This window comes from Sceloporus undulatus, chromosome 4, assembly GCF_019175285.1.
Source record: "Sceloporus undulatus isolate JIND9_A2432 ecotype Alabama chromosome 4, SceUnd_v1.1, whole genome shotgun sequence".
In the NCBI taxonomy this organism is placed as follows: Eukaryota; Metazoa; Chordata; class Lepidosauria; order Squamata; family Phrynosomatidae; genus Sceloporus; species Sceloporus undulatus.
In genome coordinates this window covers 101,730,448-101,754,053 of record NC_056525.1, presented here as the reverse complement: position 1 = coordinate 101,754,053, position 23,606 = coordinate 101,730,448, and the positions used below count along the sequence as shown (strand labels likewise).

The following is a 23,606-nucleotide window of genomic DNA, read 5'->3' as shown; positions in this document are numbered from 1 at the left end:
ATAATAATAATAATAATAATAATAATAATAATAATAATAATAATAATAATTTATTTATATACCACTTTTCCATTGATCAAAGCGGTTTAACAGCATATATAACATACAATATAAATATTAAAACATGAATATATTAAAAATCCCCCATATACAAATAACAAAACCATATCTCATGCCAGCTCAGCAGTGCTGTCAGGAGGGGAGGGAGGGCGTACAGAAGTCAGGAGTCAGGGGTATGCCTGCTCGAAAAAGTGTGTTTTCAGCCCCTTCTTAAATTGGTCTAAGGAGGTGGCCGAGCGGAGCTCGCCGGGGAGCGAGTTCCAGAGCTTGGGGGCCGAAATAGAAAAGGCCCTCCTGGTGGTGGTAACCAATCTAGCCTCCGGAACTCTTAGCATTTGCTTCCTGGCTGATCTGAGTGTGCGGGGCAGATTATATGGAGAGAGGCGGTCCTCCAAGTACCCTGGGCCCAAGCCATTTAGGGCTTTATAGGTAATAACCAACACCTTGTATTGCGCCCGGAAGTGAATGGGCAGCCAATGAAGGTCTTTTAAGACCGGTGTTATGTGGCTGGTCCTAGATGTATTAGTGACCAGTCTAGCCGCCATATTCTGCACCAATTGCAGCTTCCGGGTATGGTACAAGGGTTGCCCCATGTAGAGCGCATTGCAGAAATCCAAATGAGAGGTTACCAGAGCATGTACTACTGTTTCAAGGTCCCCCCGGCTCAGGTAGGGACGCAGCTGGCGTATCAGCCGAAGCTGATAACAGGTGCTCCTGACCGTCGCATCCACCTGTGAAGTAAGGTGGAGCGACGAATCAAGAAGCATCCCCAGACTGCATACCGAGTCCTTCACAGGAAACATGATCCCATTCAGGACAGGTGGAAATACCGCCATCCCTGGGCCAGGAGAACCTATCACGAGCACTTCCGTTTTCTCTGGATTCAGGCTGAGTCTGTTTTCCCTCATCCAGCCCATTACCGACTCCAGACAGACAACAAGAGGAGAGATGCCATCCTTGGTCACTGAATCAGTCGGAGACATAGAGAAGACTACTGTATTTGGGTGTCATCAGCATACTGATAACCCCGCGCCCCATGCCTCCGGATGATCTCTCCCAGTGTGCCACACAGCCTGTTCTGTGCTCCTTAAGGAAGCCTGCTCCTCTTAGGTGTTGTGGAGGATGTTGTCCTATTACAACTGCTGAACTAAGATTCAATGGCCAGTCCAGTTGGCTTTTGTAATGGAACTGGAAGGCAGCATTTTTTCATTTGCCTTAGGGAACAAAATACCTTGTCTATCAAGATTTCCATGGCTGCCCATTCCCTTTGTTGTTGTTCTGAATTGCCATCAAGTCAATTTCAACTTATGGCAACCCTGTGAATGAGAAACCAACAAGTCACCCAGTTATCAACAGCCCAGCTCAGGTCTTATAATCTCAAAACTGCAGCTTGCTTGCTTGATTCCATCCACCCGTAATGCCATCTTCCTCTTTTCCAGCTGCCTTCTATCTTGCTGTGTGCCTTCAAGTTACTTCCAACTTATGGTGACCCTAACACAAACTGATTATAGGGTTTTTGTTCAGAGAAGGTTTGCTTTTGTCTCCCTGTGAGGCTGAGAGAATGTGACTTGCCTAAGCTCACCCAGTGGCTTTCCATGGCCAAGCAAGGAGATTTGAACCCTGGTCTCCAGAGTCATAGTCCAATGCTCAAAGTATTACTCCATGCAGGCTCTCACCTTCCACTTTACCAAGCATCATTGTCTTTTCTCATGAATCCTGTTTTCTCGTGGCATATCCAAAGTATTCTCAGCTTGACTTCTAGGGAAAGTTCAGGCTTGATTTGCTCTGAGACCCATTTATTATTATTATTATTATTATTATTATTATTATTATTATTATTTTGGCAAACCTTGGTATCTGTAGAACTCTTCTTCAGTATCACCTTTCAAATGAGCTTTATTCTCTATCCTTTTCCTTAAGGAATCTCCTAGAGACCAATCCTAGTATGACAACACCCCATGGAACATTCCTTTTCCTGAGGATATATTTTGTGGCTTCAACTCCAAAGAAAACATCACCACTCCTTACAGGTACATTCATCTAGGATTTCTTTCTGGACCACTCCCTCCATGGTTGCATTATTAAAATCAGCTTCCCCATTCCTTTGCCCCACAAGCTCATGTGGTCAACAGGTTTAGAAGTCAAGCTTGGAAGCAGGACTGTTTTTTGCCCTCTTACATACATATACCCAAGATATACTGAATAATGTAGTAGACACACACACAAAGGATTTCACAGGCAAGCCACAAAATGGCTTAAATAAGATTCAAATAAATAGTCTTATATTCCAGACAAGACAAGTAGAGCAGTTTGCATCCATTAAAAGTTCTGTTCCAAGAGAGTCAGGAAAATTTGGTTGATTATGTAGAAGAATGTATTGAAATAGTGGAAATAGTTTGTTGAACTTTTGGTTTAGGGGAGAGAAACAATAATTTATTGTTGTGTTAAAATATGTTAATAAGGTTTTTAAAAAACCTTGTAATGTATCTGTGACATATTACAAATTGCTGATTTCCCAATTCATGAAATCCCCAAAAATGTGCATGTATATCAGGGTGGGTAAAGTGTGGCCCTCCAGATGTTGGATTGCAGCTCCCAGCATTTGCTAACATTGGCTACACTGGCTAGGGCTGCTGGGAGCTACAGTCCAACCCTATGTCAATGATCATGTCTGGTGGTATGTATATGTGTACAATGAGAAGTCTCAGTTGGCCATTGTGTTTCATATCTGTACAGTTTGGTGTGAACAATACTTACCAGAAAATTGGACACCACAGCCAAACTATACTTTATTTTTCAGTCACAACCTGTCACCAAGACATCTTAGAACATATTACAGAATCAAGACAGAATGACAACAATGCAGCATTTATACATGACCTCCTTTTCTTCTGTCTGAGACCAGAGTATATTTCCCTTCCTTTATGGGGTCCCAGGAGGAAAACAGTTGGCACAGAGATCTTCCTAGTGGGAAGATCCTAGTAACTCTAAAGTTCCTTATCGCTGGATAATGGAAGCAGCAGGCTTTCTTCTCCCCTTACAGTGATCTCTTTCCTGAGAGAGAGAAAGATGGAGCACTGCAATCTCCTACTGGCCCTTCTTCCGACTAGGAGCAGAGGTCAGAGTCCAAGAGCCTGAAGCAAAGGGTAAGATGGTGCTCCCTCTCATTGCATGTACAGACACTCACCAGACTAGTAATTGAATACCAACAGTTGGAAACACTGGCCTACTTAGTTACAAACACTTCACTAAGTAATGCCTCCTGGCCCAATCTCCAAACCTACCTTAACAGCCAGCAGTTGCACTGAGTGCTCAACATCTCCATGGCTCAGTTGAGGTGCTGGCTGATAAGGCTGGTTTGGGGGCAAATTTGAGATCATCAATAAACAGTATTAGTAAATAGGGAGCAATTATGGATCCCTGACTGTAGATCACGAATCCATATCTGCAATACAGGAGGCCAGTCCATATTTCTTTGGACTATAGTGCTCAGAATCTCTCAGACAGCACTGCCTATGCTGGCTGTGGGGTTGTGGGAGTTGTAGTTCAAAAGAAGCAATATGCCAATGGGCCAGTACCTTACCTTGTGCCTGCTAGCTGAGGGGATGCTGGGCAAGGCAGGTGGCACCCACACCCTTCTCCTTCAGCACCTACCATTTCTTGTCCCCTTGCTTGGTTACCTGAAATTATTTTCTCCCTTTGTCTTTTGTCAGAGCTGGCTCTCACCCTTTCACCTTGCTTCCACAGAAATCAATTTGTAAATACAGTATGTTCTAGTCCTCTTTCTGGGGTTTAATGGTAATTTAGGGCTCATGTTAGTTTTAAGGAGTGGTCCTTCCTCCCTGAAACTGGAAACAGAGCTATACACTGTGCCTGCTGAAAGGTAGAAATGATGAAAGCAAGAATATTTATTTAAATAATGCCCATCTTAGCTGCCTTTGAAGACTGCAGTCCTCTTACTATGTGCGATAGGTATTCAAGAACTGACAGTATTTCTCACCTCATTCATAAACGCCTTTGAATGCCTTATGCAACAGGCTTCAATTATTAGGTTTAATAGGGAGTTCTTAAAAATATTTCATGTGTCTCTGGCATGAGACAAGCTATTCACCAGCAAGGCCCAGCTGCACTATTTGCGAGTTAGTGGTTTCTGGACTTCAGCCATAATCCTTCAAATGGCACGTTAGTATACAAGCCAACTGTGTATCACCAGTTACATGGTATTTTCACCTTTCAAAACATTATACCAAATTACTGGAGTTTCTGTGGGAATTAATAAGAAAGATTGTGCTGAGAGACACAGTTGGGAGATCAAACTATTAGAGAGGAGATTAGAATAAGACGGCACTTTTATCCAGAGGAGGAATGCAAATATTTTGAATATCTTTGACCTTTAAAACGTCAACAGCCATCTTAATTTGAAGAGCAGGGTTACTATGAGAATCTCAGGGCGCAGGTAGGGAAGTATAGAAGACATGATAGATAAGAAGCTGAATATGTTTTGTTGCCTAACCTGGAAACCCAAAAGGGCTTGTCCATGCTCTTCGCAGGCTTACTTTCTTCCAGGATGATTTTTCTCCCTAACACAATAGAATAACAATAAGAACAGTTATAGATCTGAGCATAGAAACTACAGTACAATGGCCTTGTTGACTGTGAAAACATGAATGATACTAAACAAAGATGAATTGGCTCTCGGTTTATCAAGATTTTATTGTGTCTGAATGCAAAGGTGGGCAATCTTTCGCTTGCCAGATAACTCCCACTGTTGGCTATGCTAGGTGTGGCTGAGGGGAATTAGAAGCCAAAACATCTGGCAGATCAGAGGAGTATAGAACTGCAGTATAGAAAAGAATATCCATGATCATTTTTCCAGAAAAGTAGCAACTCTTTAGTTTCCAACATTATTGCCTGTGTAGAGATCTTGCTCATTATTGGAGTAATTCAGCTCATTCTATGCCACCTTTTGATTGGGTGGAGTCTTTTGTTTTCCCTGTGTAACAGCCATTTGGCTCTTTTAATTGGCAAAATGCTTTATGTCTCATGTAATTGTCCTCCTCCGCATTTCTCATATTAAGTACCCTGGGGCACTATGCCATGTTGAAATGAATGACTGCTAGATGGGAACAAGTAGCACCAGAGGGTTCGTGTCACCTCAGTGTGGCTCATGTTGTCACCCCATGACTGCATCCCTCACCAGCCAGGCAATATGGGGGCAGCCATCATGGGAACTGGGGAGACCACACTCATGTGTAATGCCACACAACCCCTTACCAGTGACAACTTCTCCACACACAAGAGTACATGCTGGGCCTCAGAGAAGCCCCTCTGCAATCTGCTCCCTCTCCCATTCTTGGCTTGCTGGGGTGCCACTACTCACCAAGTGTCATCCTTGGGGATACATGGCCAGCCTAGCCAGGGCAAGGAGGGTGGGCATGGCAGATCATCCCATCTCAGGGCCAGGTATGCTTATACAGAAAGATATGGTTAGTCAGAAAGCCTGCCCTGGACCTAAGCCATATGGGGCTTTATAGGTCCTAACCATCACTTTGTATCATTTTTGGGAAAAGGCTAGCAACCAGCATTGCTGTGTGAACAGGGAAGTCATTTGAACCCTGTAACCAGCCCTGTTAACACCCAGGCTACAGTTCTTTGTACCACTTTATTCCTCACTTTCTGATGCCACGTTTCCCCATCAGTTCAGAAAGTGAGCCAGAGTGGTGATGCGTTTGTTTAGATATAGAGCCCGGTCTGGTTAGAGTCTTCTTTGAGCCATGAAACCTATAGGGTGATCTTGGGCCAACTGCTCTCTCATAACCTGTGCTACCACCCAAAATTGTGCACTACCTTGAGTGCATGAGGAAAACCAAGATACAAATGTAATAAATAAATAAAGCCATAGCTTCTCATCTGTACTATATAAATGTCAATAGTGGACTACTTACAGGGCTGTTGGAACAAGTACTGAGAGGTAATTGCCAGAATCCTGTATGGAAGTAATATTTTTGTAAGTGGACTTATGAATGCCAACATTAGAATAAGGTAATTTTTTAATGTCTCTATCCAGCAATGGGCTGCTGTTACATTATTACATAGCACAGCTGGCAAAGTGAGTTACACAATGGGACCAGTGTGCATTGCGCACCAATGCATATTAGCCACTATTGCTGTTATTCTGATATACATCTTCGCAATTTACTAACACGGTTTCTTAGCATCTATGCTACTTAGATAAGTATACTGTACATAAAGTTAAGTAAAAGGTGAAACAGAATTCCTTTGAATGCATTTGAAATATTTTGAGCTCCTGAAAAAGGTTTGCTTAAGTCTGCTTGAGAGGCAGCATGGTGTAATGGTTTGAATGTTAGACTATGACTCTGGAGACCAGGGGTCAAATTGTAGCTGGGTGAGTTTGGGCAAAGCCCCTCAGAAGAAATTTGCCAAGAAAACTCCATGATAGGGTTGTCATAAGTCAGAAATAACTTGAATGGACACAGCAAACAAGTCCAAAACTCCCTAGTACCCATCAGTGTGCCCACAAGAGAACTTTTTTTCCATTCCCCCCTAATGTGCTCTGAAAAAATAGAGGGGTTTTCACCCCACCCCATCCCACCCCCGACATGTTGTGGAGACCATGTTCATACAATGGAAGTCACTAAAATGTCTATCAAATATTGGCCTCTGCACATGACTGAGATTCTTTCCACTAACCTTTATCCTAGTTGCATCTGAAAGCTGCACTGTTGAACATGCAAAAGACATTCTATATAATCATTTACATGGTGGCGCAGTGGTTAAATGCCTGTACTGCAGCCATTCACTCGAAACCACAAGGTTGCGAGTTCAAGACCAGCAAAAGGGCCCAAGCTCGACTCAGGCTTGCATCCTTCCGAGGTCGCTAAAATGAGTACCCAGATTGTTGGGGGCAAATTAGCTTACTTGCTAATTAGCTTACTTGCTGTTCACCGCTATGATCTTTGGAATAGCGGTATATAAATAAAAAAATAAAAATTATGCCCATACCCAGAATGCTTTTGTAGCATTTTGCTATCACTGGGAAGAAATAAGGTTCAAATTCCAAGAATTAAATTGTAAGCTCATAAACATCTATGCAATGGGATTTTCCTCCTCCTGGCTTTGGTAAAGAAATAGCTTTTTAAAAAAGTTATGCATATGTCTAACATAGCTATGACTCACATGTGAAATATTTCATTTGTTTAATTGCATGGCAGCGTAAACAGACGTAGAATTCCACATGCCTCCAGGCAGTCTGAGTATGAGCTTTGGACTTCACTAGTAGGCTTTTTACTTCTCTGGCTCTCCTCCTTGTTTACAATCCCAGTGTGTGCGTGTGTGTTTGTGCTTTGCTGAAACTGCCCACCTATGTGCTCCTAGCCAAAAATGTTCTCTAATTAGTAAAATGATGCAGTGCAGAAACAGAAACAACACACTGAAGGCTTGAAGGATTTAACATCCTGCAAGCATCCCTCCATTCCAAGCTGTGACATTTGTCAAATGGGAGAGTAATGCATGAACAGGATGGATGGATGGATGGACGGACGGACGGACGGACGGACGGACGGACGGACGGACGGACGGACGGACGGACAGACAGACAGATAAAGACACACTACAAGAAAAAGATATTCCCTAAAAAAAAAAAAAGACACCAATGGGCATTCCAAATTTTCCATATCCGTAGGTGGCTATACCTCTAGTTCAGAGATTTCCCACATATTCTCACTGAATACTTTTTGTCAGTAATCTTAGCTTTAGTTTAGAATGATCATTTAAGGGCTACTAAAGGGATCTTAATGAACGGAGGCTCTGCTTTCCACGTACCTGTAATATATAAGATAGCCTTTGTTCTAGGCAAGGGTATCCACAAAGTATGGCAGGTGATTCTCCTTGCCAACAAATTCCTATATTTATTAATTAATTTTAATGTACACAGTTGTACATCCAGAGTAGTCTGAGAATGCTGGTTGAGAATCCGGCTGCCAGAATTGGCCTCTCTGCATTGATTTAGAAGACAGCCTTCCTTGGCCAGCAGGCAGTTCAGATTTATTTCTAATAATGCAACTGCTACAAACATAGACATGCAAAAATTAAAATACAACACAAAGCCAGAGGAACAAAGGTTTGCCTAAATAAGATATTACTTTCCAATAGAAAGATAGCATTGCATTGAGAGAGGTCTTCAGAGTTTTTGTACTGGCTCCTGAAGTCTCTTGTCAGGTTCCGAGAACAGCTATGCTCTGATCCAAGAGGAATTGAAAATGGACCAATTTCCTAATTAGTTGGAGCATTGCCCCTTCTCAGAGCCTGGAAACCACATGGGACTTCTGAAGCCCCACAGGAGTGTGTCCCGCAGTGCTCACACTAGTGATGCTTAGCCACCTTGTAAGAAAACCAGCCTAGTAGCAGGTGATGAAAGAAAGTCTTTTGCCTGAAACTGTACACTGCAACTCGGTTTTCTTATTCTTATGTTAGTCTGATTATTGTATCTCAGAATAATTTCTTTTGCCATTCTTTCAAAGTTCAATGTTGTTATCACTGGGCTACTAGCTGGGTATTAGAGTACATACTTTGCATGAGCAAGGCTTCAGCTTCATTCCCTAGCATCTCAAAGATGATCTGGGTAAAATTCTTGTCCAAAAACCTAGTGCCAGCAGAAATGGCCATACGACAGAGCAGCATCTACTAGTTGATCACTAGATCATTAAGAATTTCTGGCTCTGCCTTTTTAAGAACAGCAACAACAAGAAAAGAAACCTATGCCCAATTGATTATGTTAAGATCCCTGTAAAACTATAGAATCACAGGGTAGAAGGGACTGCAGGGGGCATCTCTACCATGCAGGAATACACAATGAAAAGACCCCTGAAAGATGGTCATCCAACCTTTGTTTAAAGACCTCCATAGAAGGAGAGCCCATCACCCTCCAAGGAAATCTATTCCACTGTTGAATAGGTTCCATTGAAGAATAAATTCTTCAAATTCAGATGGAATCTATTTTCTTGTAATTTTAATCCATTGATTTATTCTCTAGTCTTTGAAGCAGCAGAAAACAAGTTTGCTTCATCTTCTACATTATATTATTTGAGATATTTAAAGAGAGGTATCATGTCACCTCTCAGAGGTTTATCACATGGAGATTTTTAGAGCTTTTGCAGGTCAGTTCCGACGTGACTGCGCTTCCAACAATGTGCATTCACGTCATAACATGAATGTGTTATCAGACGCGATTCCTTTCTATGGGAGCCCCTTCTGTGGCGCTTCCGCAGTGACCCCTCATTTTGATCTATTCAGAAAAAAAGGGAATTCACAGAATTTGCATTCAAGCTCACTTCGATTTCACTTCAAATTGATCTGGTGTGGAAAACCACTTCGATGTCGCCCCCCCTTGGTCCCCTGCATCCTGCTCCGTCATTCCCCTCCTCTGCCACCCATCCCATCATCCCCATCATCCGCTGCCTTCTCCTGCATCCCAATCCTGGCCCCAGCGACCCCGTGACCTATCCCATCATCCTCTGCCTTCTCCTGCATCCCAATTCTGGCCCCAGCGACCCCAGCAACCTATCCCATCATCCCCTGCCTTCTCCTGCATCCCAATCCTGGCCCAAGTAACCCCCAGTGACCTATCCCATCATCCCCTGACTGCTTCTTCACCCCGATGAAGGATGACAGCTAAGGAGGGGGCAGGGAAGGAGGACAGCATCCAGAGCCCCACTGAGCATGTGCTTGGGTGCCGATTCGAATTGTTGAACCCTCCAGTGTGGTAATACAATGTGCACTCACTCCGTTTTGCTTGAATCCGCATCACATGACTTGCTTGGAATAGAACTGACTTCTCTTCCCCCTCAATTCGGAAGGGCAAAAGAAAGGCAACCAGGTGTGGTAAAACATCACATTTTAACCTTAATTCGCATTGCTAGTCAGGAGTGACTCTGGATCTGGTGTGAAAAAACATCATGCTTCGCGTTGCTAGAACAGGAGTGACTGCGGATCTGAGCTGCAAACCCCCCCACGTGTGATAAGGTCCTCAGTCTTCTCTTTTCCAATCTTCTCTAACTTCTTCCTTTTAAGTCTTTGTTTCTAGACTTTTGATCTTCTTGGTTGCCCTCCAGACACATTCCTGCTTGTCGGTATTCTTCTTGAACTGTGGTGCCCAGAACTGGACAAAGCACTGCAGATGTGTCTGACTAAAGCAGAATAGAGTGGCACTACTATTTCCCTTGTTCAAAACACTAAACTCCTGTTAATGTAGCCTACAACTACACTGGTTTTTTTGGCCATGTACTTATATTCAAATCATCTCAGTACATGATTCTATAATGGAGAGCAATAGGGAACTAGTCTCAACTCTGAAAGAACTAGATAAAATCCTAGAATAAAGACATACAACTGAGCACTAAAGTCAGAATTGTCCGAGCCATAGTATTCCTCATCACCATCTATGGATGTGAGAGTTGGATAGTGAAAAATCAACTCATCTGAGATGTGGTGCTGGAGAAGAGTGATAAGGATACTGTGAACATCCAAAAAGACAGATGGCTCCTTAAACAGATCAAACCAGAACTCCTCCTGGAGACCAAGATGATGAAACTGAGGCTGTCATACCTTGGCCACATCATGAGAAGGCATGACTCACTTGAAAAGACCTTGATGCTAGGAAAGGTGAAGGGCAGTAGAAAGAAAGGAAGTTCGCACATCAGATGCTAGACCCAATTAGGGAGGTCACGGGCCAATATCTACAGGATTTACCGTAAGCAAAACAGTGGATGATAGTGGGGCTTGGAAATGTCTCATCTACAGGCCGACTTGAGGACACTTAACAACAACTCAGCTCTGAGCCACTCTTTTGCTTCTAGCTTTGGCTGGTGAACCTTAGCAATAACAATGATACTTCACAATCCTGAAGTCTACTTATACTTGATGAAGTCAGGATTAATTAGGCAGATTTAGGCAGTTTCCTAAATTCCCATTCTGAGCTGAGTAGCTGTTAAAACCTTAGAAAACAAACTTTGGTGCAGGGTGTGTGGGGGTGGGTCAGTAGCCAGTTACACATGATGGGATAAATTAATAAAGTATCAACCTTCAGTGATGACTCACATTGCCTCAATGCCATGAAATATTGACTATAATCTGGCTGGCAAACACAGGCACTTAAAAAAAATACTATGTAGGTTTTAAAAAAATCTAACGGGCTGCAGATAGCTAAATAAAGCATAATAAAGCAAGATCGATTTAAAAATACAAAAGGTGTCATTGAAATGCTGTTGATGCAAGAGCATCAAGGTGTCTCAAAAAGATTCAGTCTGCATAAAGTGATATGTTGGAACAAAACGGACCCTGCAAACAGAAGCAAGGTCACCCTGAGCTGTTTGCCTATCTTTTTAAACAAGGAACCGAAATTCTTCCATGCGTCAGTTGAAGGGCTGCTGATGCAGGTGACCTTGATTTTGCTGCCTCACCTTTTCTAAAAGCCATCGACTGAATTTCTATTCCTGAGTCTCACATACAACATACAACTTAAAACCACGTATTTGAGAAAAACCTCATAGATGGGAATGAAACTATTCCTAACCCAATGGGATGAGGATGACAGAGAAAAACTGCTTCCACTTTTGGTGTTCCAGTATCACTGTAAATTTTGTTTAAGCAAAGAATTTTAACACTGCACATGTCTTGAATTTCATGCCTATGGCACTCATTAGTATTCTCTCTTCATTGGTGCCATATCTGATAGCTGAAGCACCTGAAAATGCAAGCAGAGACTGTATAAGAAAATCTGTAAATGGCAAGGCTCCATCTGTATCTTATTAGAGAAATATGTGACTGAATATGTATAGTTAGCGCTGCTGTTTTAATGAATGAATTAATCAAAACACAAAGTCCGGAGGGGAGTTTCAAAACTTAGGCAGACTTCTCCCCCAAATGCTGTTGCCCACCATAATTCTGTTCTGCAGAAACTTTCAGAAAACATTGATTTAGGCGGCATTCCTACACCATGCGTTTGGATATAAATCTTGCTGAACTAAATAAGAATTACTTCTGAGCAGATACACATAGGATTGCCACAATAAGGATAAGGTTCCAATTTATTTGCCACATACTTGACATGTCACTACTTAAAGAGGCTGTTTCCTTGTCCTGTTTTATTGTAAAACTCCCATCTTCTCCACTGAAACCCTGAACTAGGTGAGCTAAGTGGGAAGTTCAAGAGTCATTTGATGATAATGATGCTAAGTTATCAACATATATTACTACTAAATAATTAATTACTTACTACATAACCCTAGCTACTGAGCAAGGCTTTCAGAAATTGGAATGTAATAATAAAGTAGTCATAATAAAGTCATCAGGGGTTTATGATGTAAAAATGATGACATGTCATTGGCCCTTCAATGTACAGTCCCTACTTGCAGATACATGAAGGACCATGCAAAATAGTCTGCTTATAAAAACACCCCCCGAGACCTGGGTTTGATTCCCAACTTTGCCATGAAATCCACTGGATGACCTTGGGCAAGTCACATGCTCTCAGCCTCAGGGGAAGACAATGGCAAACCTCTGAACAAATCTTGCCAAGGAAACCCCATGATACACTTTCAATAGGGTTGCCATAACTCAGAAATGAGTTGAACAATCCCAGAATCATACTATGTCAGTTTCTTCTTTCTTTTGCTTCACGACTTCTAAGGCTGACTTCTGGCTCATACAGAAATAATGATTTTTGTAATGTTTAAATGCACATCATTCTTGCATAGTTGCACTATTTTAGAACTCTTATGTCACATGCCACAGAACATCATCAACGGCCCTGCTCAGGTCTCGCAGACTCAGGACCATGGCTTCCTTGAGTGAGTCTTTGTTGTTGCTGTTTTGTACTTTCAAGTTGTTTTTGACTTTTGGTGATCCTAAGGCAAACCTACCATGGGACTTTCTTGGCAAGATTTGTTCAGAGGATGGTTTGCTTTGCCTTCCTCTGAGGCTGGGAGAATGTGACTTATTTAAGGTCACCAAGTGGGTTTCCACAGCTGAGAAGGGATTTGAACCCTGGTCTCCAGAGCTGTAGCCCAATGCTCAAATCACAACACCACACTGGCTCTCTTGAGCCAGTCTATCCACCTGTAATATGGTCTTCCTCTTTCCTTACTTCCTTCTACCCTATCAAACGTCATTGTCTTTTCTAGTGACTCATATCGTCTCATGATATGTCCATGACCATTTCATCTTAGTTATCTTGCTTCTAAAGAGAGTTCAGGCTGGAGTTGCTTTCAGATTCATTTACAGTGGCTCCTTGGCATCTACTGGGGTTTAGTTACAGGACCCCATATGGATACCAAAACTCATGGCTGCTCATGTTCCATTATATACAATGGCATGGTAAAATGGTGTCCCTTATATAAAATGGTGAAACCAAGGCTTGCCTTTTGGATTTTAAAAAAATATTTTCAAGCCATGGATGGATGAATCTATGGATGTAGAATCCATGGATAAGGAGGGTCAACTGTATTTTTCTTTTAAGCAATCCATGGTGTGTGTAGAACATTTCAAATAAGTTGATTTTCTTCCTGTCAGCTTTCTTCACTGTCCAGCTTTCACAACCATAGGTAAAAACCAGAAATACAATGGCATAGACAATCCTGACTTTAGTATTAATAATATATCTTCACACTAGAGTTCCCTCATAGATGCCCTCCCAAGTCCTAGTCTTTTGGGGATTTCTTGACTGCAGTCCCCATTCTGATGAATGATTCAACAAGGTATTGAATTTCCCCCCATAACTATTTCAGTGTAGGTGCCTACATGTATATAGATCATTCATACGTGTGTGTAGGTTGTTACTTCATAAAAGGCTATGTACACTGCTGGCATTGTATTAACTCAGAATCTTTTTTTTAAAGTGTTAAATGTTGGTTGTGAATGGCTTGGAGTATGTCTGCTTTTTGTCCTGAAAGCAAGTAGTAACAAACTTGTGGTTTTCTGCTGTTTGTGGGCTACTACACTAAAACAAGGTATGTTAATAGTCCCTTGTTAGTAGGTGATAATGAGTCCTTTGACACATGCCACCACATCACATTTCTACTCCTGAGCCTAGTTTCAATGGCGCACATTAGGTAAATACAAGCCCATTTCTTTCCCTTTGGCCCTCCCTTTAGTGAAAGAAAACAAAAACCTGTAGCAATGTTTTCCTTCAAATGCCAAGGGATATTGTGGGAGAGATAGGCCAAAAATATTACTTGCTTCTCAGAGAAAGATCAACAGCCTTTCTGGCTATAAAAAAATAAGCTTTGGGGATTTATGAAAGAAATGTTAATTGCAATAAATGGGTCAGACTGAGTCAAATTCTCTTGATATTTATTTTGAGGAATATCCACAGCCTGTTGAATGTTTCTGTTGAGGTCTGAGTGTTAAATCTAGTTCGTATGAATAACTAACAAGAGAGTATATGAGTCTTGTATTTAAGTACTAGTCCACTAGCTACATGAGACCAGTAATGAAGGAGGGAAGGAATGCTTTCTCTCTCTTTTCTGTCCAGCACAGAAACTAAGAAGGCTGCCGGAGGACAGAAATTCAGGTCTTCATCCTGTCTCTGTCAACATGCAGAAATCTGGGATGGTGGTGGCTAGTGACCAAGGGGCATAGGCAAGTTTACAAGCCTGTGACAAACATGTATCTTGACTGTACCACTTCAGAGTGCAGGTGGAGGTTTATAGACAGCAGCGGGATGCTCCTGTTGAACTGCAACTCCCATCACAGCTAGGGATGATGATTTGTAGAGCCAGTGTGGTGTAGTGGCTTCAGTGTTGGACTATGACTGTGAGAGAGCAGGGTTCAAATCCCCACCTAGCCATGGAAGTGACCTTAGAAAAATCACTCTCTCAGCCTCAGAGGAAGGCAATGGCCTACTCCCTCTGAACAGTCTTGCAAAGGAAAGCCCATTACATTTGCCCTAAGTCCAGCAACATCTGGAGGACCATACAGTTCCCATTCCTGCTATAGACAGAAAACTATCATGCCAATATAAGATCCTCCTTTCAGATAAAATGGTATTCCCTCTCCAAGGATTAAGTTACGGTAAGTGTTATGAAGAAACATTCACCTGTGGAAACCCTCATCTAAACTTTCATGCAATGATATAACGCAGACACAGGCTTATTTCTTCAATTGCTGAATGTAAGAACTAAGACGAAAACTCAGTCCTAATGAAGGAAAGTATTTTCTGGACTATTTGTTAAATTTCATATTCACTTAATAACACGGGCCTTTGAAAATGTGCTCTCTTTTGGAGCAGAGTAGCAAATGACCACATCTGAGGAAAATACGGAGTACTAACAAACCAAACCAAGAGGTTATTCTAATTCTGTAATTTTATCCTTGGGTACACATTCAAGCTGTCATTTTGCCATAAAAATATTGAGGGCTAAGATGCGATAGCCATGGTTGTTTGTCAGCCTTGAAAATGAACACTGAGTGAATGACTGACCCATGGTGACACAAGGTGGTCTTCTGGCATCATTCACCATGTTGCTGACACTGGATTACATTAAAAGTTTCCACCAGCTGATGATAAATCATCCTGCTGCAAGGAGTTCTGTGGAGGGCTTAGATAAAAGCAACCCATTTTAAACAAGGGACATCTGGCATCCCCATTTCAAAGTTGTCCTCAATCAAGTGAGCTCCCAAGATGAAGCTGTGTGTTAGTGCCAGAGTTTTTAAGATCAACTTGTGAAGCTTACTCAAAAGGCTCTTCCTCAAAAACCACTTTGTGACCAATTCCATGCTACATTTGCTGTTATATGAGGCCAGCTGTCCCCTTGTTTGTCTTCTCCCTTCATATCCTCACACAAAAGCAAATAAGAGGAAGAAGAAAGGGGGGATTCTTTGCAACTTCCCCATCCCCAGATACTTTTGTTTTTCAGAAAAGTTGGTTGAAATATACGTTATCAGAGACAGACAATAACCTTATGAAACACTGACAATACATTACAAAATATTTTCATTTAATCAGCTTTAATTAGTTTTAAGCTATGTATTTAACAGCATTTTTATTTATCTTTCACGCTTTATGGATTTAGGGAATGTATGCAACAGAAGAAAGAAGGAAGGAAGGAATCATTTTTTAAAAAATACAGTTGTTTCCTTACTTTGTTATGGAGCTAACCTCCAAACTGTTATAAACTCAGTTTTATCAATAATCAATTATAATCAATAATCATAAAAATTCCTTCTTGCAAATAGTCCTTCTAATTTTATCAAATGCTGTCAACTTTGTCACTCCCTCACAAATAAGAAATGGGGGGACCCCATACAAACATCTCTTATTTCATAACTGCTATGGTGATAAGAACAGCTGCTTCACTGTAGGAGTTTCACAACTTTGGAGGCTGAGCAGAAAACTGTAATTCATTGACTTTTCCAGTTCATAGGCAAACTGCAGAGCTGTCTCTGACCTTATCTTGCAATTTCCACTTGGCTAGAGGATCCCAGTGCCCTGTGACACAGTGTGACAGTGCAGTGTCCTTATTTAAACTTGTCATGGTCAGGAGACAGCAGCTGGCCCAGAAAGCTCTTCCTGTCTTCCAGATGGTAAACCAGTCCCAAAGGGAAACTTGTGGAAGTGATCATGGCAGCTACTACTAACACCACCACCAGGTCTCTGTGTTGGCCAGCTCCCAGGGCCTCTGCTTTCTCTTTGCCATTTTGAAATGTGAGAACACCCTATCCTTAGAAGAAAGTGGGTATCTAAAGTTTTGTTGTTGTGTGCCTTCAAGTTGTTTTGACTTATGGCAACCCTAAGGTGAACCTATCAGGGTTTTCTTGGCACGTTTCTTCAGAGGGGGGAGTACAGTATAGTGTCTAGAGCAAGGGAAGTAAGTGTCACTCTATTCTGCTTTGGTCAGGCCTCACCTGGGAAACACAATTCAAAAAGGATTGGACAAGTGACAGCATGTCCAAAGGAGGGCCATCAAAATGGTGAAGGTCTGAAAACCATGCCTTATGAGGAAAGACTTAGGAAGCTGGATATGTTTAGCCTGGAGAAGAGACAGTTAAGAGATCATATGATAGCCCTGTTTAAGTATTTGAAGGATGGAGCAAACGTGTTTTCTGCTGCTTCAGAAAACAGGACCCTGAACAATGGATGCAAGCGACAGGAAAATTTAGATTCCACCTAAATATTAGGAGGAACTTCCTGACAGTAAGAGCTGTTCAACAGCGGAGATACTCCCTTGGAGTTTGATAAAGTCTCCTTCTTTGGAGGGCTTTAAACAGAGGCTGTATGGCTTTCTGTTGGGGGTGCTTTGATTGTGATTTCCTGCATGGCAGGGGATTGGGCTGGATGCCCTTGTGGTCTCTTCCAACTCTGTGATTCTATGCCATTGCCATCCTCTAAGGCTGAGTGAGGGTGAGTTGTCTTAGGTCACCCAGTGGGTTTTATTCTTGAGTGGGGAATTGAACCCTAATTTCCTGAGTCGCAGCCCAACACTCAAACCACTACAGCACACTGGCTCTCTGGGGGTCTACAAGTGCCCTGTGTGGAATATCACAACAGCAGTGCAGTAGTCCTTAAGAACAGGATGGCTATATTTTAACTAGAAAGGTGGAGTGGCTTCTATGTCAGGGTATGACTCCCATATTCCCCATGATCTGTGATAGGAAGGCATCTAGCTTTTTTGCTGGATTGTACCAACAGACTAGAAAAAGTTACTTTTTCAAACAGCAGTTGCCAGAATCCCTGAGCCAGTATGGTGACTTTTCCAAGATTGTACTAAAGACAAGTACAAACCTTTTGTACTAACTTTCCCAATAGCTTGTGCAAGACTGTGGAGGTTGAAGATATGGATGCCCTTTCCAGTGTTGCTGCAAACAAGCATTGCAGGTCTGCCTGGAATAAGGTGGGTCCAAAACACAAACAACAACTCATTTCATAAGTGCACTTGCAGATGTATTATGTCTCTAATGAGTTTAAAAACATATTGCACCAATGGGTACTTTTGGGGATAGAAAATATGGCAGAACTACATATCAGTGTAAAACACTGTCATATTATTGAACACTAGACTGACCTTCTCTAAAAGACTAGAAAGTTTGCAAATGGCTTGATTTGCTCTAAGGTTTGCCACTGCTGTCCTCTGAGGCTGAGAGGATGTGACTTGCCCAAGGTCACCCAATGGGTTTCATGGCTGAGTGGAGAATTGAACCCTGGTCTCCAGAGTCATAGCCCAGTGCTTAAACCACTACGCCATGCTGGATACATTGCAGCCTAAGGTTGTTGCTGAGTGCCTCCAAGTCATTTTGTTACTTCACTTACGGCGACCCTGTTATAGGGTTTTCTTGGGAAGTTTCTTCCGGGGGAGTGGTCCTGCATCACCTTTGAGACCGACTAAAGAAGTTGGCAGCAGCAGCAACTTTCGTAGACTGAGGTCCACTTCCTCAGATGCATTGAATTCTTCGGAGGGGGGTTCCCCAATATGGCCACCCTCTGCCTGGGGTGGCCATATTGGGCCATACATACATACATACATATATATATGAATTCAAAGGTATTGCCGTGTTAGTCTGTAGAATCCGTAGGTCCTTTGAGACTCACTGAAAGAAACTGGCAGCCTGAGTTTTCGTAGTAGGCTTAAGTCTGCTTCCATCCTCTGTCTCCAAAAGCTCCTGCTGCCAACGTCTTCCTTTCAGTGAGCCTGAAAGGTGCTGCACGGTCTCTCTCTCTCTGTGCCCTGATTATATTTAGAGTCTCCCTGGAGGAGGACGAGGGAGGCTCTGGGAGAGTTCAGGGTTCGAATCCGGGCTCCCGAAGTCACACTCTCTCAGCCTTGCTCTGAGGCAACCCTCCCCCCCCCAGCTGGGGTCCAAAAGGAAGGCGAATGACGGGGAGGAAGCAGGGGTTAACGCTGCCGAGGGAGGCGCCGTCGTGGTCTCTCCGTCCTGGAGGAGGAGGAGGCTGCCCCTAGACTCCCAGTCCCTTGTGGCCCTGAGGCGTCGAGGGCTGCTGCTGGGCTTTGCTTCCCCCCCGACCGAGGCCCAGCGTCTGCTGCGGGCGGCGCATGCGCAGTGGAGTCCGCCCTCTCCCCCTCCGCCGCCGCCGCCGAGCAGCTATGCCAAGTATGCCTCCAGGAGGAGGAGGAGGAGGAGGAGGAGAGGGGCGGCGGGGGAGGGAGACGGAGCCTCCGTCGTCCTCCTGAGATGAGCAGGATGCGGATGCTGCTGGTGGGCCCTTCTTCCTCGGGAGGGAGGCCCTAGCCGCCCCATGGCCGACCCCCTGCGCAGGACCCTCTCCAGGCTGCGCGGGCGGCGAGGGGCGGAAGGGGACGGGCGCCTGCTCCGCCGGGGGAAGGCCCCAGGCAGCCACGGGGCCACGGCGGGGAAGAGGGGGCAAGAGGGGCCCCGGCAGCCTTCCTCCACCGAGAGGGCGCCCCCTTTCTCCCCGGGGAGCCAGCAGCAGGAGGACGGGCAGGAGGAGGACCAGGAGGAGGAGGAGGAGGACGGGGACTACTACGACAACCAGCGCCTGCTCCTCGGCGGCGGAGGATGGGGCTGCGGAGCCAGGCAGAGGGCCGCCGCCGTCGGAAGCAGCAGCGCCAGCAGCAGCTCCAGCATCAGCGCCGGCGACCAGGCGCGGCTCCGGATCCAGCTGCAAGAGGCCTACTGCCTCCTCCTCCGCGCCATGCACGACCTGCCCCCCGCCAGCGCCCCTCGGGAGGAGAGCCCCCTCCTCGGCATCGCCCCCGGGGACCCTTCCTTCCCCTGCTGCCCCCGGAGGAAGGGCCTCAGCCGGAGCCTGGGAAGCCTCCCCGGGGCCTCCTCCTCCTCCTCCTCCTCCTCCTCCTCGCCAGGACCCCAGCCCCCGAGGGCCAGCAGGAGGCGCTGCGGGAGCCTCGGGGCCAGGCTGCCTCCCCCGACGGCGGCCAGAGAGGAGGCGAGTGTCGGGAGCAGGGAGGGCGCCCCTCTGCCCACAGCCCCCTCGCCATCGCCATCGCCGCCTCCGCCTCCTCCTCCGTCGCTGCTCCCCAAAGAGGCCTACAAGCCCCCCGCCGCCCTGACGGTCAGGAAGCTGCAGAAGTGGATGTACAAAGGACGGCTCCTCTCCCTGGCCCTCAAGGGACGCCCCCGGGACCCCTCGCCCCCTCCGCCGCCACCGCCGCCCCCTCCTCCGAAGGGTCCCCTCTGGAAGGGCCCTGGCACCCCTCTGGGCTCCCAAGAAGGGCCCCCTTCTCCTGCGGCCTCCTCCTCCACAGGACAAGGCCACAAGGCACACAAAGACCAAAGAATCTTGCTGACAGGTAAGGAGGCTTTATTATTACTATTATTATTATTATTATTAGCCTTTCCCCCCCACACAGTCCTTAACTTTCCATTCCTGTTGCTCTTTACTCCCCCCTCTGCACCGTGGAGGAACCCTTCGGTAGGACAACATCACATCCAGATTCCCCATAACAACACTATTATTGCATCGATAGCTACCTGAAGGCAAATCTTTCATGGTTGTTTTTAAGCAGTCTGCTTCAGAGGGTTTATGCTTTTAGCACCTTCTGAGGCTGAGAGTATGTGCTTTCCCCAGGTCACCTATTGGGCCAGGATTCGAACCCTGCTCTGCCAGTGTCCCAGTCCAGCGCTCAGACCACTGCGCCAGGCTGCCTCTCAACTTCCTTGCCCCTTGCTTTCCTTGATTGCTGTCTTTCCAGTTGCTGCTTACTCTCCTTTCGTGGATGGACTCTTCTGTAGGACACAATAACACCCAAAATCCACACAACGGTGATACCTTTGTATACATCACAGACTCTCCAAAGTTGGAAAACTTCTTGAAGTGGCTCCTTCTCCATCAGGCAGGAGAGTAAAGGCATTAGTGATGTTAGTCCTAGGCCTGAACTTTGTGAAGATGTCGGTGGGGATGCTCTGACTATGGAGGGATACATGTGCAGGCTGCTACTCCTTCTTCTGGCCATGTTTACTAGGAAACTATTTTAAAGCCCATCAGATTTAAATTCCAGTAGCAAAACAAAAAGGTGCTTCCTATGAGAGCCAGGATGACTCAGTCCTTTCTGAGGCCACAAGCTCCTGGGACAAACATCATCAGTTTGTTTTTAGCTTTAAAAGTTTTATGGTGACATATATTTTATGCATTTTGTTTGGCCCAATAAAGGTATCACTACAGACTTTGGCTGTTATTGTACTTTGCTATATGGTAAACACGGCTACCCTTGGATATGTTTCCTCTTCAGTAGGGGTGCATTTACACTGTAGAAATAGTTAAAGTGGTGTCAAACTACACGACTTCTACAGTGTCTGCCCACCCTTGGTGCGCGGGACAAGCCAACCTCACTTTCTAAGTTGAAGCAACATTATTTGTGACAGTGACACCTAAATCCAGTTGAATATTAGTGCTGTATAAAACCAGTAAGTTTAACATAAAAGGTATATGAAAGTGAGTGAGTAAGAGAACAGGGAGTTTGTAGTTTCCATGCCAAATCCTAATTTGCAAGTGCTGTGCCAGATTTTCAGGAGGGAAGAAAAACATGAATGATCCTCATGCTAGATTCAGAATAAAGCAAGGCTGTATTGGGTTACCAAGAGTATCAGTCAAGTTACTATTGGGATATCTCCCTCTCCAGGGTACAAACTGGCCAGATTTAAGTAATTTGCCTCCCACACATTTCTGTACTCCTCACCCTCTTCCAAATAATGAACACTGGTGTTCAGCAGCACTTTCTGTGTTGCAAATATACAGTTGGATCCAGACTTTGTCATTCTTAGAGCATACCCATTGCAGTCAGTGGGGCTTTATTGTGATGACAGGCCTCACTCACTGCAGTGGGTCTGCTTCAGATGAGTAGATCCATCCAGCCCTCACCTCATACCAGGAGTTGTCCTTAATTTTGAACCATTTCCTCCCCATTTGTCTCCATTTTGAAATACACTGATTGTTTGAATCATTTGTCCATTAGAATCTGTGTAGAGTGATCATTGCAACTGAATGATAACAGCATGGGAATAAAAGGGTAGTTTGAAGACTGGAAGTGACCATGGAAACAGCCTCTCTCTGGTTTATGCAGAGTACAAATTGAGTGGGGCTCCTCAAAAAGAAAATATGTGTGGGCTGGGAAATAACAGAGTATTCATGTACTGTACCTGGTCAAGCAATTCATGTACCTGGTTTCTGAGCCATAAAGCGTGAGCTATTCCAAGTAAGGTTGCCCAATCAACATAGTCACTTACTTCCAGAAAATACTTCCCTTTATATATTAATTTTCTGTGTGCTGCTAGATAGAGTTAATAACTCACTTATTCAAGTGCCCACATGTGAAATCACCTTCCCAGTCCCCCAGTCTCTGTATTTGTTTCTCTTTGCAGCCCAAAATTGCTGCAAAATGTCATGTACTATGTGCAGAAAGATGTAGGTATAAACTGAATGTAAAAAAATGCAAGCAGGATATGTGTACTTGTTTTCTGTCCAAATGGCTCTTTTACTGGAAAAGCCCACAGTATGTATCCAAAGGGTCTGACACAGAGCAGAATAAAATGTTATATTATGTAGTCCCCCAGACAAAATGGTGTGAAGAGGTAATAAAAGATGCTAGTAATTAAAAAGTTCAGACCTATCCGCCAAAAATAAACAAGCCTGGATATAGTCACAGTTCCTGCTTGATATTCCAGTCACTGCCTTCTGCTTCGTAGAGATTAAGGAGCAAAAGGCAGCCTAAGGTAAACATTTTTATGGACATTTCAGCATGTATTTATCAATGCCCTGTAATCAGCAGGACTTAACTTCGGCTTGATTGTGAAGATAGGTTTACTCATTAGAGTAGAATTGGACGGAGGATCCTCTTGAAGGAGCAAAATGTGAAGTTTGAAGTTCTTTGTGGATCAATCTTGAGGTGCCTTAGAGATCACTATCCTCATGTCTGGCTATTCAGATAGGGAGAGTGAACCTAGAGCCATCCATATCGTGAAATCCTATTCATGTTTGCCTTGTGGTATGTTCACTGGGGCTTCCAGTTAAGCATGCATATGATTATGCAATTAAAAAGATAATGGTGAACTTTGAGCGTGTTTATATCATGGCGTCTTAGGCTTTTTCATTTTCTCAAGCAGCTTTTGTCTGGAATAGTTCATATAAACCCACAGGATTGTGGTAGTGCTTTGGCTTCATCAGGTTGCTTTTGTGCTTTTGTGTTGTTGTTTTTTCAGAGAAGTAGACATAGCTGTGGGTAGTTTTGCAAATTAAATATGTGTTTGAAATCTGCTTTCCAAAGGACTGAAAGTTTTGCTAACTTCATCAGGGACAAGTTTCTAAAATGCAAGAAGAAACATTTTCTGTTTCCTGTAGGAAGATTTGTGAGTAGCTGCTGTTAACTGTTATTCCTACTCTATCCTGTAAGCACAAATATGTTTCTCATGGCACCATACCTTCTTAACTAAAGCAACAATCTGTACCTACCTAAATGGAAGTAAATACCATTGGGGTAGCAAGAATTTCCTCTGAAATAGGAAATATAAGATTGTACTGTAAATTAACTTGAAAATAATGT

At 44.0% G+C, this 23,606-nt stretch overlaps 2 protein-coding genes across 4 annotated transcripts in view; both read left to right on the top strand.

Moving 5' to 3' along the window:
- DDAH1 (dimethylarginine dimethylaminohydrolase 1) overlaps nt 1-23,606 on the top strand; it is a 336,716-nt gene that overhangs the window by 147,368 nt on the left and 165,742 nt on the right. The window lies entirely within an intron of this gene.
- SYDE2 (synapse defective Rho GTPase homolog 2) overlaps nt 19,208-23,606 on the top strand; it is a 54,079-nt gene continuing 49,680 nt past the window's right edge. For 2 of the 3 annotated variants that reach the window (XR_006103427.1, XM_042462189.1), the window contains exon 1: nt 19,208-20,360. Coding sequence is in view for 2 of the 3 variants with exons in the window: in XM_042462189.1 (XP_042318123.1) it covers nt 19,328-20,360 (1,033 nt within the window). In the remaining variant the exon portion in view is untranslated. The remainder of the gene's footprint in view (nt 20,361-23,606) is intronic. The other variant, XM_042462188.1, reaches the window with a different exon arrangement.